General features: G+C 42.9%; 2 protein-coding genes across 8 annotated transcripts in view; both read left to right on the top strand.

Annotated features, from left to right (window-relative positions):
* PRPSAP2 (phosphoribosyl pyrophosphate synthetase associated protein 2) overlaps positions 1 to 7,195 on the top strand; it is a 26,595-nt gene extending 19,400 nt beyond the window's left edge. For all 3 annotated transcript variants that reach the window (XM_025204657.1, XM_025204658.1, XM_006024034.3), the window contains 4 exons: positions 242 to 390; positions 3,398 to 3,468; positions 5,828 to 5,974; positions 6,541 to 7,195. In XM_025204657.1, the coding sequence (XP_025060442.1) occupies positions 242 to 390; positions 3,398 to 3,468; positions 5,828 to 5,974; positions 6,541 to 6,699 (526 nt within the window). In that variant the 3' untranslated portion in view covers positions 6,700 to 7,195. The remainder of the gene's footprint in view (positions 1 to 241; positions 391 to 3,397; positions 3,469 to 5,827; positions 5,975 to 6,540) is intronic.
* A 4,505-nt stretch (positions 7,196 to 11,700) lies between these two features.
* The window catches only part of SLC5A10 (solute carrier family 5 member 10), a 68,736-nt gene continuing 67,704 nt past the window's right edge, over positions 11,701 to 12,732 (top strand). For all 5 annotated transcript variants that reach the window (XM_025204631.1, XM_025204630.1, XM_006024053.2 and 2 more), the window contains exon 1: positions 11,701 to 11,830. In XM_025204631.1, coding sequence (XP_025060416.1) covers positions 11,720 to 11,830 — 111 coding nt within the window. In that variant the 5' untranslated portion in view covers positions 11,701 to 11,719. The remainder of the gene's footprint in view (positions 11,831 to 12,732) is intronic.

The following is a 12,732-nucleotide window of genomic DNA, read 5'->3' as shown; positions in this document are numbered from 1 at the left end:
AAGAAAGATGTCAGTGTGCGCCTTTTCCTCCGTTACAAGAATTGCTTGCCTTTTTTCCCCTTTTAGTATCTAGAATTCACGATGATTTGTGTTGTGTGCATAGGGGTTATTTTAATTTTAGTAACTCAATCTTGCTAAGAACAATGTTTTCCAACTAATTTGAGTTGGTCTAATAAAAGATATCAGATTTACCCAAAGAACCTTGTCTGACATTAATTCTAGTGCATTTTCTTTTCTTTAGGGCACAGTCGTTTGCTGAGCGCTTGAGGCTGGGAATTGCTGTCATTCATGGGGAAGCTCAAGATGCTGAGTCTGATATGGTGGATGGTCGACACTCTCCTCCTACGGCCAAAAGCGTAGCTGCAATCCATCCCAGTTTGGAGATGCCCAGTAAGTAAGTTTGTACAAGTAACTACTAACATATGGGTTTTTTTGACTAAATGGCTAGAAAGGGATGGGTCTTGCCAGTACACTAGTGAAGAATGACCTCTTTCATCCTCTTTGCCCATGGTACCTACTTACTGCAGCCATGTGGGTCTGGTGGTTTTTTTTTAAGTTTTCCCAGTGAGGTTTGTGTCTGCTAGAAGAGGCTCTGTAGCTGCAGCTGTGTTGACTGAGCCCCCTAGTGGAGACAGAGACATGTAACAAAAAGATGCCTGAAGAACTACATAATATATTGATTTACTTATTCATTCAATCTTGTACTGGCATTATAGTGTGACATGGTTTTCACTTTCCTAGATGAAGTAAATGTAGTGGCAGAGCTTTGTCATGTACATACTGTTATGGTCTGGGTGTATGTGCACACTGAACTGGACAGCCGGTGTACGTGAGCTCCCTTGCTCCAAGATTTTGCTGCCACATAAGCCTTCTGCACTGACGGCACAGCCTAAGTTTTTGTGTGAAGCATTTTTAGCAGTAGTTAAACCTTCTCTCTTCTTTCCTAGCTCCATGCAAGAGAAATGAATGGACCTTTACCCAATCAGTTTAGGAAGGGAGCATGAGCCAGATGATAAGATACTGCCCTGTGACTTTAGAGTTTTGTTTTATGTAGCAACCTTTCAGAAACGAAGAATGGCCCAGACTGCATTTATAATTCTTCCACCTTGGTCCTCCTTACTGCTCACAAGCTACACAATCCTTCCTCAGTACTTACCAGCTGGGGGTGAATGTTTGTGATGGCTGAATAAGGGGAAGGAGGAGTTTGCCCTAATGGAGTTGTGTACTAGCTGGGATGGTTCTGGGACTATGGGAAGCAAGGTTTATTTCTTCTATTGGGCCAACTCTGTTGGGGAAAAATGTTAGAAAAGCTCCTCTTCCAATGACAAAGCTGAGCCACTAAAAATGGCTTCTACTAAAGCTCCTTAAGGCTGCAGAATATAGTAGTTGTGGTAGTAATTGAGGTGTCTCTCTACAATATACCCTATATCTTTTTCACCAAACTAAGTAGCTTGTTTTATACATTTCACATTGGCTTTTGTGGTTTTGTTTCGTCTGTCATCTCTAGGAACCGTGACCATTCCACAGCATTTTTGTATGTTATCTTTTGAGGCTTTTTAATGTTTGGGTGGTAAATAAGGGATCAGGGGCAAACCCGCAGGAGGTATGGTTTCTGGAAGCATATCACAAAGAGCAGCTGCTGACAGACTATCTATAGGCAGCCATAGCTACTTAGCAATTAAAAGCTGATTTAAATAAATATAATTAGTTGCAAGAGGAAAAGGGTGTTCTCTTGAGGAAAGGATTTTATGTATTATGAGTGTTTGGTTACCCATTTGCATAGTATTTTGCTTACAGTAAATAATGAAAAAAATTGCCCTGGGTCCTAAAAACGTATTAAACGCCAAATACACCTAACTACCTAAATGCCAAACCTGCTGAGGACTTCTGTTGTATGAACACCGTTCGGGTTTTTTTTTTTTTTTTTAAATACTTGTTGACAAGAAAGTTGGATGCAAGTTATCTGTTGAAAATCATCGGTGGCAAATGCCCCTAGTATCTTTCTTTGGTTTCTTCTTATGACAAGGTTATAATTCCTAATTTATTTTATTTTATTTTTTTAAAGACTTGACATTTCATAGTGAAAGGTCATCTTGTGGAGAGGCAAAAATAAACGTATGATCCGTTTTAAGCCTATCCCAAAATGACACCTTAGCTTAAATCCCCGAAATACTGCATCTGCAGCATCTTGTTACATAAATAAGTTAGTTGTCTTTGCAGAGTGTGACTTTAATGAAAGAGCGTACCATAAAAATATTCACCAGTAGGTGTCACTTGTGTCAAAAGAACTACAAGTTTGGGATGGGTTAAATTTACAAAGAAATAGGAGGATTTCAAATATGCCCAAGATACAGTGGCTGAGGACGATGTCATACCACCGCTAAAATTATTATAATGCATCAGTTTGTCCCATCTCAACTAGAGTAAACTTATGTACCCAGTTCTTGTGGTTCCCTGTATGAGGACTGAGGAGCTGTCGGGATGCGGGGGCGGGGAAGCACCCTATGCAGATCAAAACTAAGCCTTATTTAAAGCTGCATGGCTCAGATTTGCATGGTCTCTGGCTTTTAACAAGAATGTCCTGGAATTGAAGGGAAAGCTGAAAAAGATGGTATTGCTTGGGGATAGTGGCTTATGACACATACATGGCCTCTTTCACTTGAGGCTCTTAAAGCCCTTTTCCAGATGCTGAGCCTTCCAGCATCTTGTGAGGTAGTTGACTTCCATTTTACAGCTGGAGAAATGAAGATAGAATCTTCCAAGGTCTCATAAAATCCGCATGAGAATCCAGGGGAAAATGGTGCTTGGAGATGAGATCACTTGACTTGGCTCAGCACTATTTGGATTACTGACTGTTAGTCTTGTGTCTTCCCCACTGGTCTGTGCTCCATAATAACCAAAGCTATTGGATGTGTAGATAGTAGCTTCCCAGTTTGTTGGAAGGGAATAAATGAAACGCCCTAATATCCTATTGCATTGAGGGGGTGGTGGGAGGCAGAGGGCCAAGTTATTGCAATATTGTGCCAAGAAATCCAGGCCTGAATGTTTGTAACTTAAATTTTACTGTCACACTTGTACTGCCTTCAAAATGGAATGGCCTCAATTAGTCGATCGAGGAGACCTGTATTAAAGCTCTGGTCATTTTGCAGTTCTGTGGGAAGACCCCTGGGCATGTGTACCCCTCTGTATAGGGGCAGGTTTGGATCTGAAGTGCCTTTTAGTTAATGCATTGATACTTTCCAGGCAGAGTTTACGTGAGAGTCTCAGCTGCTGCGCAAACACAGCCGTGATGGTGGAGATATTTGTTCTGTTTTTTATCTATGAGAAGTGTAAAGCAAGAACCCTTAATCAATTTAGGATGTGGAAGTTTTTCATGCCTCTTTCTTTTTCCCCTCAGTGCTGATTCCAAAGGAAAAACCACCTATCACAGTGGTTGGAGATGTGGGAGGAAGAATAGCAATCATTGTGGTGAGTAGATGTCTTGGTCCAAATAATAGGTTTGAGTCTGGGAATGCACGTACGGATGTCTATCTGTGGGTATACTTAAAGAAGAGGCATGGTTTCCTGGTGTATTTTATTGATGGTTGTGTTCAACCTGAAACTTTAAACTCCTGATAGAGCAACACAGAATCTATCCTCCTATTTTGAAAAGTTAAGTCAGAAGGATATTTGAAGAGGCATTCTAGGCTTTTCAACCTCAAGAACAATCTTTCTGGTTCCTAAAATATAAATAAATCTTTTGAGGTTATACCATTTAGTTTTTTAAAACTCTTTAACTGTCATGAACATTGGAGTTTAAAGTTGGAAATGATTGAAATGGTCATTCCTAAATGGTTTGGTCTTTATATCTGGTATTGGTAACAGTTCAGCCAGTGTGAAAACATGGCTTGTTCAGGTATTTGCTTACAGTCTAAGCCCGTTTAAGCCAACTCTTACATTTCTTATACCATCAACAAGCTCTCTTAAATTACATCCACTGAGAAATTACATTGTAAGGATGGTTAATTATGGGTTGAAATATTCTCTGCCCATTCCCATGAAAGGTGTGCAGCTTGCTTCACAGAAGTATTTAGGCTTAATCTAAGATTAGTAAAGCAGTTTGGAAGACATTTAAAAGAAGAATGAGATTTTTCCTGAGCTTCACATTGGTATCATCGTGTGTAGTGATTCATCAACTTGAGCAAAACTGTGAGAAGCTCAGCTTCACTGAAAAATCACATTTTGGGCTGTTTAATTCCATTTTTCATAGATTCATAGATGCTAGGGCCGGAAGAGACCTCAACAGATCATTGAGTCCAACCCCCTGCCTAGGCAGAAAAGAGTGCTGGGGTCAAATGACCCCAGCCAGATGCCTGTCCAGCCTTCTCTTAATGACCCCCAAGGTAGGGGAGAGCACCACCTCCCTTGGAAACCCATTCCAAACTTTGGCCACCCTTACTGTGAAGAAGTTTTTCCTGATATCTAGCCTAAATTTCATTCTAGTTCATCTTGCCAAAAGGATTGTATTCATAGTGTTTCTCTCCTGGCTGAATCTGTCTTAATATATTTTAAATCAAGGTTTTAATTCTGTTAAATTTCATAGTTGGTAGGGTCGGAAGGGACCTAAGCAGATCATCAAGTCCAACCCCCTGCCATGGGCAGGAAAGGATGCTGGGGTCAAACGACCTCGGTTAAGTGATTGTCTAGCCTCCTTTTTGGAGACCCCCAGGGTAGGGGCAAGCACCACCTCCCTTGGAAATTGGTTCCAGCTCCTTGGACCTGCTTGTGATGCATCTGTGGATGCATGATAAGGTGCAGTTAGCCTTCCTGACTGCATCCCCACATTGGCAGCCTGTGTTCATCTTGGAATCAATAATGACTCCAAGCTCCTTTTCTGCCTCTCTGCTGACAAGGAGGGAGTTCCCCAGCCTGTAGGTATGCTGCTAGTTCTTCCTTCCCAGGTGCAGTACCTTGCACTTGTCTGTATTGAAACCCATCCTGTTCTCATCTGCCCACCTCTGTAACCTGTCCAGATCTAGTTGTAGCCTGTCCCTCTTTTCTAGCGTGCTCGCTTCTCCCCACATCTTAGTGTCATCTCCAAACTTGAACGTGAGTTCTAAGTTCTAAAATAAAAATTTATTCTTGCCTTTAAGCTGCTGTGTGGAAATATTTATTACTTTATTTATTAATGGAGTTTAGGGTTATACGGTGTTTGTCTCCCTTCACACATTCATATGGTCTGGCTGTGTGGCTGAATGGTACTATATCGCTTGCATGTTGTTTAAAAAAAACCCTTGTTCTTCAGTAAAGAGCACTGCAGTTTAATTGTAGGATATACAGTGATGCACATCAAGAAGTAAGCTCTGGCCCTGACTGTATGTATGAAGTGGGACCGCTGGAACTCCATCCAAGGGAGTTCATGTAAAGGGGAGAGATTATCAGCTGGATTCTTGTATCAGTCAGGAAGAAGAAGGCATTGTGACTACTTATACATGGCACAGGTAAAAGTGCCAACCAAGAGCTTTTAGACTGTTCTAAAAGCCGCTTTAAAGAAATAGAACTATTTGGGTCTTTTAATGCAAAATAATTTTTTGGAGGGGAAGAGTCCTTGGTTATCTCGCTGTAAAACCTTGCGGTTTCTCCTCTCCAATACATCGTTCCTTAAGCCTCCATGATGATGGGTAGCAAAGCTTACTATTGATAAACGTGCTTGTACTCTGTGTGCAGGCCAGTGACACCGAGAAATTTTCTGCCTCGGTACTAGAAGCATAATACTGGATCTTGTCTTGTTTCAGCCCTGATTTGAGGAAGTGCTGGGTCTTTCATTGACCTGATCTTGTTTTGACAGGATGATATCATAGATGATGTTGATAGCTTCCTCGCCGCAGCCGAGACGCTCAAGGAAAGAGGAGCGTACAAGATCTTTGTAATGGCCACCCATGGCCTGCTCTCTTCAGATGCTCCAAGGCTGATAGAGGAGTCTGCTATCGATGAAGTAAGTGTGGGCAGACTATGCTGGTTTCAGAGTTCGTAGTCACAGGAGAATGATGATTTCTGTTCAGAAAATTCAGCCTGCTTTAAAGTCCCAACCAGGCTCTTACTATTTTTTTTTTCATGTGAAACGATAATATTTTTAGTAACAGCCCTGGGGCTGTCTGTTCCTGGCTTCCATCTTCCTGATGGATTAAAGGCTTAAACATTCCTTTTTTCCAAGCATGCGAAGATTGAGTGAAGCATAAGAACCTAGACAGATCAGGGTTGATATTGGGAACTTCTCCTTTAATGGAAAGTAATAGAGTCATGTCAGATGCATGCAAAAGGATAACGGAGGAAAGGATTTTCTTTAGCGTCTAAATATTAAGGTTGGTAGGAGTCTAGTTACAATGTCAAACTTCTTGCAGGGCTGTTGCACAGGAAGCAGGGTCACCTTTTGGGATTCTGTTGGGCACCCCAGGTCACTCTCTTGGGATCTGGAGGATAAGCTTCTCTTAAAAGAGACTGGTGAATGGAAAATATCTGGGAACTGACTTCTAATATGATATCTTTCTTCTCCTTTCTTAGGTCGTTGTCACCAACACAATTCCACACGAAATACAAAAACTCCAGTGCCCTAAAATTAAGACTGTGGATATCAGTATGATCCTCTCAGAAGCAATTCGCAGAATCCACAACGGGGAGTCTATGTCTTACCTCTTCAGAAATATAGGACTGGATGATTAACTCTTCTTTTAGACTAAAGGAAATACCATGGGCCAAACTGGAAGTGTACAGGAAATGAGCTGTAAAGCATCATGCTCACCTTCATATTGTATTGAGCCATTTTTTGTTGGTTTTTTCTTGATTTTTAAATTTCATACAAGAACAGATTTCAAGAACAATTTTTTGTTCAGTTTTTTGGGGGGAAAAAAGCATCTTACAAAAAATTGTTCTAGTTGCTTAGGTTAGTTGCACTATATATGACAAAAAACACTTGAGGCAAGAATTTAGGTCGTAACTTAAACATTCCTTTTTTTTTTTTTTTTCCAAAGCTGCTTGCTACAAGTGCTTTAAAGTTAATAAAATGAAGTGACTGTATAATATTTGCATTTTAAAAGCCAAAAAGGTTGTACTGTTGTATGCAGTTCAGTGACATTTTGTAGAAGTGCTTTTATAGAAAAGCATATGAAATATGCACCTGTATTTATTTTCTGCAACAAAGAATAAAGATTTGTTTTGTGTGACCTTTTTAAAAAAAACAAACATTTTATTTAATAATTATTTGCCGCCTTAAAATGTGGCTTCATCATGAATTGCCGTTGGATGTGTGGCAGTATTGGAAGAATCTATTCAGGTACCTTTGACTTATTTGTATAAGCTCAGAGTATGTGCTAAGGCAATAGGGCAACTAATTGGTTCTGTTATGTTGCTTTATTGTGAAACTGGGGAAGGGGGTGGGGGGGAGAAAATAATTGCTGAACTGCTGCACTTCACTAATTGCATGAAGCGGCAATCATACATAGTTCCATATAGCATCCTAGGTGTGCCTGGTGCTTTTAGACCAACAGGGCTCATCCATAATAAATGTGTGTACTTATTTGCTGTCACTGCATCAATTTCTATGCTGTGTCCTGCTGTTGACAAAGCCTGAAAGGCTTGGGCTTCCTTTAACATTCGTTATCCAGGTGTGCACATATCCACAAACGCTTCATTAGGTTGGTCTGGCTCCATAATCATTCATTTGTAGAGGATCCTTTTTGAATGCTGTTGATGGGCAATGGCAACTAAATATCTGTATGCTTCATTAGCGACAAGCCATTGTGTTGCAAACAAGAATCTAATGTTTCCTTGGGGTTTTTTTTCCAGTCTGCAGGTGTGCTTAGAGGGTGGCATAGAGACAGATGAGCAGGCACAGCAACAGCAGTGGGGAGCCCAGCTTAGGTTTCAGGCCCTCTGCTTTTGTACACTACAGAATGAAAACCCATGCCCCTCTCCCTCAAATCACCAGGTCTATGAGGTAGGTAGTTACAGAGATCCCCGAGCAGGTCTGACATGCTCTTTGGAGGGCACAGCTGTGCTAAACATACGTGCTGTCAGCTTAGATGCTTGAGTTGCAGGAACCTGAAAAACTCCCACAGGTTCTGGCTATAACAACTGACACCTGCGTCCAGCTTTGACTATGCAAACCCTTTATCATCTTAATTAAATGCAAACTATGTTAACAAAATACTTGGGTTTCAAGATCAAATGCTCAGAAATTAAGTAATGTCTCAGTTCAGTTTGCACAGTCCGGCTTAAATTGGTGAGTTCATTTTTTGTTTGTTTTTTTTTATACATGAAAGCATCTTTGGTGATTTAAGCTGGTCAGACTTTGCATATACTGTATAGTGGAAACACCAGATTCTAGTTGTTGCTAAGCCTCTTATTTGTCTAGGTTCGGTAACTTTTTTTTTTTCCCCAAGGATTCAGAACTTGGGTTGAATGTGCGATGGTAAAAGGCACATCTCTGATGCACAGCCCGTTTGCTCCATGCTGAATTTCAAGTTCCTATTCCAAAGCAGAGGGCTTCTCTCAGAAAAGGCCTCAGTATTTTTAGCGCTTGTAGAAACGCTGAACCTCAGCCTCTGTGTCCTCCTTCCTTCTGCCCAAAATCTTCAGCTTGAAGCTGGCGCACGCATGCTGGGGGGCACTTCAGCTCAAATGTTACAATCAAGCTGGCAACAGGGCCATCTTCTATCTAGGAAGTATTGTGCAAAAATAATAGGTGGTGCTATGATAGACTGATCTGAAACATGTCCTGCCTTGTGCTAAACTCTGGATTTGGAGTTTGAGCTCCCAAGTTGTGTGTTTTTAGGATTTAGAGTTTTGTTCTGCTCCGTTACAGAAAGACTATTTGGCATTTGAATTCGGGGTGTTTTGGGTCAGTTCCTAATTTCAAATGCCTGCCAATGACTGTCAGTCCTTTTGGCACTGGCAAAAATAGAAGTGATTAACAACCTTTGGCAACATTAACAAAGGAAAACGAAGTGAGAAACGCCTTTCTATCATCCAAGGGCATGAACAAGCTTTTGCTTGGCTGCAGGATGGCTCCTCCATTTGCCAACAGTCAATCCGTTGCTATCTGAGTTGTTGAGGAGCTATCTGCTTGCTTAACAAAACAAAACAATCCCCTAGTGTCAACTCAAACATTATTGTCCTTTCTGATAATCCCAGGAAGTTTTGCTTTCATAAGGCTGTTATCTTATCCCTAAAGTTGATTTCTGGTGTTTCCTCTCCAGAAATACACGTGCTACATGTGGTAAATGTTGAAATACAGTACGCTTGCCTTGGTTATACTTTAACGCTGGTAGGTTATTAAACAATCAAGTGGTGTTACTAGATACACTAAGATGACATATTAACATCATAGGGCTCCAAGAAAAATCTAGGTTAAACTGTAATAGGTCAGCGGGCTCGAGGACTTAGAATTTAAGGTCAAAAGCACTCGGCATTTGCTGATGTGAGAGTATCCAGAGCTGTATCAAGATATTAGAAAGATGTACTGCAAATCTATTCAAGTCACTTACGGTCATTATAGCAGTGCAGCCCTTATGCAGTGACGATTGTATGCCACCTCCTTTTTAAATAAAAGGGCATCACTTAGCTAAGCAAAGTGTAATTTGACTGACACTTGGTATCAGATGCACTGAAAGCAAATGCCATGTCTCACTCTGTTTTCCCTTTACTCAGGTGCTTTGAGGATGTCAAGGGGCTTCACAAACCAGCAGTGATAATATTTTAATGTCGAGCAAACTACCCACTGTGAATAAGGTGTATGGCAAGGTTATACTTGGTAATTTCTGGCAGGAAGTGAAGAATATTGTACCCACATGTGAGGCTCAAGGAGCCTGGTTCTTTAACAGAGCGGCATTTGTAGCCTTGCCTCATTGAAAGACCAGCTGGAGCAGAGAAGAGAGGCAGGCATGGAGATACCTTCAGGCTGCTCAGAAAACAGATGAACTAAGATGCAGGCTGCTGGGGTTTTCTGCTGCTCTTCCATGCTAGAGTTGAAGGTGGTTTTTGGCTGGGTGTTAGTGCTGTCTCTGTGTCAGGCCTATGGGCTCTGTTTTGGCCCTCTGTGGTTTTATGGTCACAGCTAAGTAGAAGAGTCCTGTTGCAGAGGGAAGAGAGCACCATACAGCTGCTCGCTACAGCTATGAATTTGAGTCTCACTAGGCATATAGGAAGGCTGCTCTCAGCCAACTCGGCTGTCCGTGGGTACCTGGCCACTTGGTGACTGCACATGATATTCCTTGTGTGCTTTTGCCCACAGAAACCAGCTTGCCCTAGTCCTGCGAGGCTGGTGGGCTGCTAGGTTCAAGCAGCCCTTTGACCTCCTAGATCAGTGGTGATCAACCTTTTTGGCAGGCATGCCCCAAGTTAGCCCTGCACCTTCCTCAAGTGCTACTCCAATCTCCTTCCCTTCCCTGATTCACTGCTCTACTTTCTGCTTCCTGCCCTCTGCTTCTGAACTGATCTGCTGCTCCCCTTTCCACTCTGTACTGTATCTCTCGCTCTCTTCCCCTTTCCTGATCTGCCACACGCGTAGGCTGCCTATGCTACTTGAGGCATGCATGCAACAAGTTGCCCACCCCTTTTCTAGATCAAAAAGCTGATTTCAGGGCCTTGTCCCTTTCAACACGAGTAGTAAGAACCATGTATGTCAGCTTTTATTTCCCTGTCATGGCCCAATGCCAGGGTGTTGTGGGCGAAGAGAAGTTATCTTGGTGGTTGCTGCTGCTTGCTTTCCTTCAGCTTTTTGTGATATAAAAATCACTTTCATGGTAAATCTTTCAACCACAGGATGTCCGGCTAGAAAGAAACACGTGGTCCAAGAACCCAGGCCAACACTTTTAAACCATAATGTCCATGGGGGCGTTGCTTTTCCACACCTACAGTCTATTAAAGACTACAGCTGTTCAAGGGCTCCCTTAACGTGCCCCCATAGTCTTGAGGGAACAGTCTCATCTCTTCATAAATGTTTCTCAGTAAAACCCTTGATCTGATGTTAAATTGTTCCTATAGTTTGGAAGCTTCTGCCTTAAGCTACTTCTCAAACGTTATCGTTGTATAGCTCTCCGGGGGAAAGGAAGCTCATGGGCACCTATAGAATCCTGTAATGTCTTGTTCTGTACATCAATGAGATGGACTCTGGGCAATGGAGAATCTAAATACAATGGTATGAGTGCCACTGATTTAATCCAAACTTCTGCTTTAGTTTCAGGTCATTGGTGCTTGCAATACCTCCTTCGCCCATTTATGAGCCTTCTTCCTTCTGCAAGGAGTGAAGGAGAGGACGACCATGCCTCGAGTAGCCTACAGCCTGTTTAAAGGAGGAATCCTTGGCTCGATACTTGAGGAATGTGTCTCCAGGATTATTACATAGGAGCATCCGCATTCAAACGTGAGCATATGTGGAGTCCCTTTACCTTCTGTTGTTTGCAGGCAGCCAGAAATGGTATGTTTACGACTCAGCAGCTGCCTAATTTACTGGACTTTGCTGCGGGTCCCTGAGCAGCCATACGCTAGGAGGAAGGGGGTGGGAGATGGACGCCAGGCTGCACTTTGACTGCCAATCTGTCCACACAAGCATCTTCAGAGTGGAAATCACATCTCTGCCTGGTTTAATGATCAATTCCCACCAACTGCTAATGAGTTACTAAGTCGGTTATTGTCCGTTGGATGCTGTGGCTCTTGCTTGGGGCCGGGCTGGGAGTGGAGGAGGATGGAGAGCAATTCCACGGCTGGATCCTTCCTCCCTCTGCAGCAGTTCAGCGTGGCGGACATAATTGTCATCGCGGTTTATTTTGCCTTAAACATAGCAGTGGGAATATGGGTAAGAGGGTCTTTTGTTTCATTGGTTGGCGTGTGCTTTGGTCTGTGAAACCTCTCTGTTCCTCTCTCAGGCAGCACTCAAACTAATCCGGAGCTGCCATTCTGAAATCCCTGCTGGTTGATGACTTTATTTTCCTCTTGCATTTTAGCCTCGGGCTTTCTCAGCTTGAGTCTGGAAGGTGCTGGGAGCGCTCAGCTCCCACTGAGTCTATCCTAAATGTTTCCAAAGTGCCGTGTACTGTGACCCGGTCCACCCCACGTAGCTTTGAATGCAGAGTCCACACAACCCAGTAGTCCAATGGAGAAGGGTTCCCTGTATGAAGAGGGGTTGTGAGATCTGGCTCCAGCTGTCTGTGGCATAGTTTCAGAGTGGTTAGTTGGCTGCTGGAGATGCTGAACACAGCTCCAAAAGGCTTTCCATGGATGTCAGGACCTCTGATGATCAGTCCACCCCCATGCATCCTGCTGCATGACAGCAAGCAGATGTGAAATGTTGGCCTATGGAGAACTCCTTCTGTTCAGTTTCCTCGTTGATTCTTGGCTTCTGGATTGTCATGGACCCTAACCCAATTACTGATGCCAGAACACAGGAAAACTAAGCCCAGCTGGAGATTTAAATCTTCTCTTTAGAGAGCCTCTTGCTGTGACACACGAGTTGAGTTTCCAATACTACCCCCTCTGAATGAGAAGCCCGATGGGAAGCAGTGATGAGATCTGGAGAATGCCCTGCTGTGTGGGCAGGAGAGCCGCCTCAGCCTAGCATTGCTTCTCTGGGTGGGCTTTCAGAGCTTGCAGCTTTTGGGGCAGACAAAAGAGGTGGCTGGGTGGAGCATACCTGCTGTTTCTAGTGCTCCTGGGGCCACAGGGGCATTCTCACCTTTCTGGGACCAGAGAAGCTCTCTC

This window comes from Alligator sinensis, unplaced genomic scaffold, assembly GCF_000455745.1.
Source record: "Alligator sinensis unplaced genomic scaffold, ASM45574v1 scaffold1283_1, whole genome shotgun sequence".
NCBI classification, from domain to species: Eukaryota; Metazoa; Chordata; order Crocodylia; family Alligatoridae; genus Alligator; species Alligator sinensis.
This window is presented reverse-complemented; position numbering and strand designations above follow the sequence as displayed.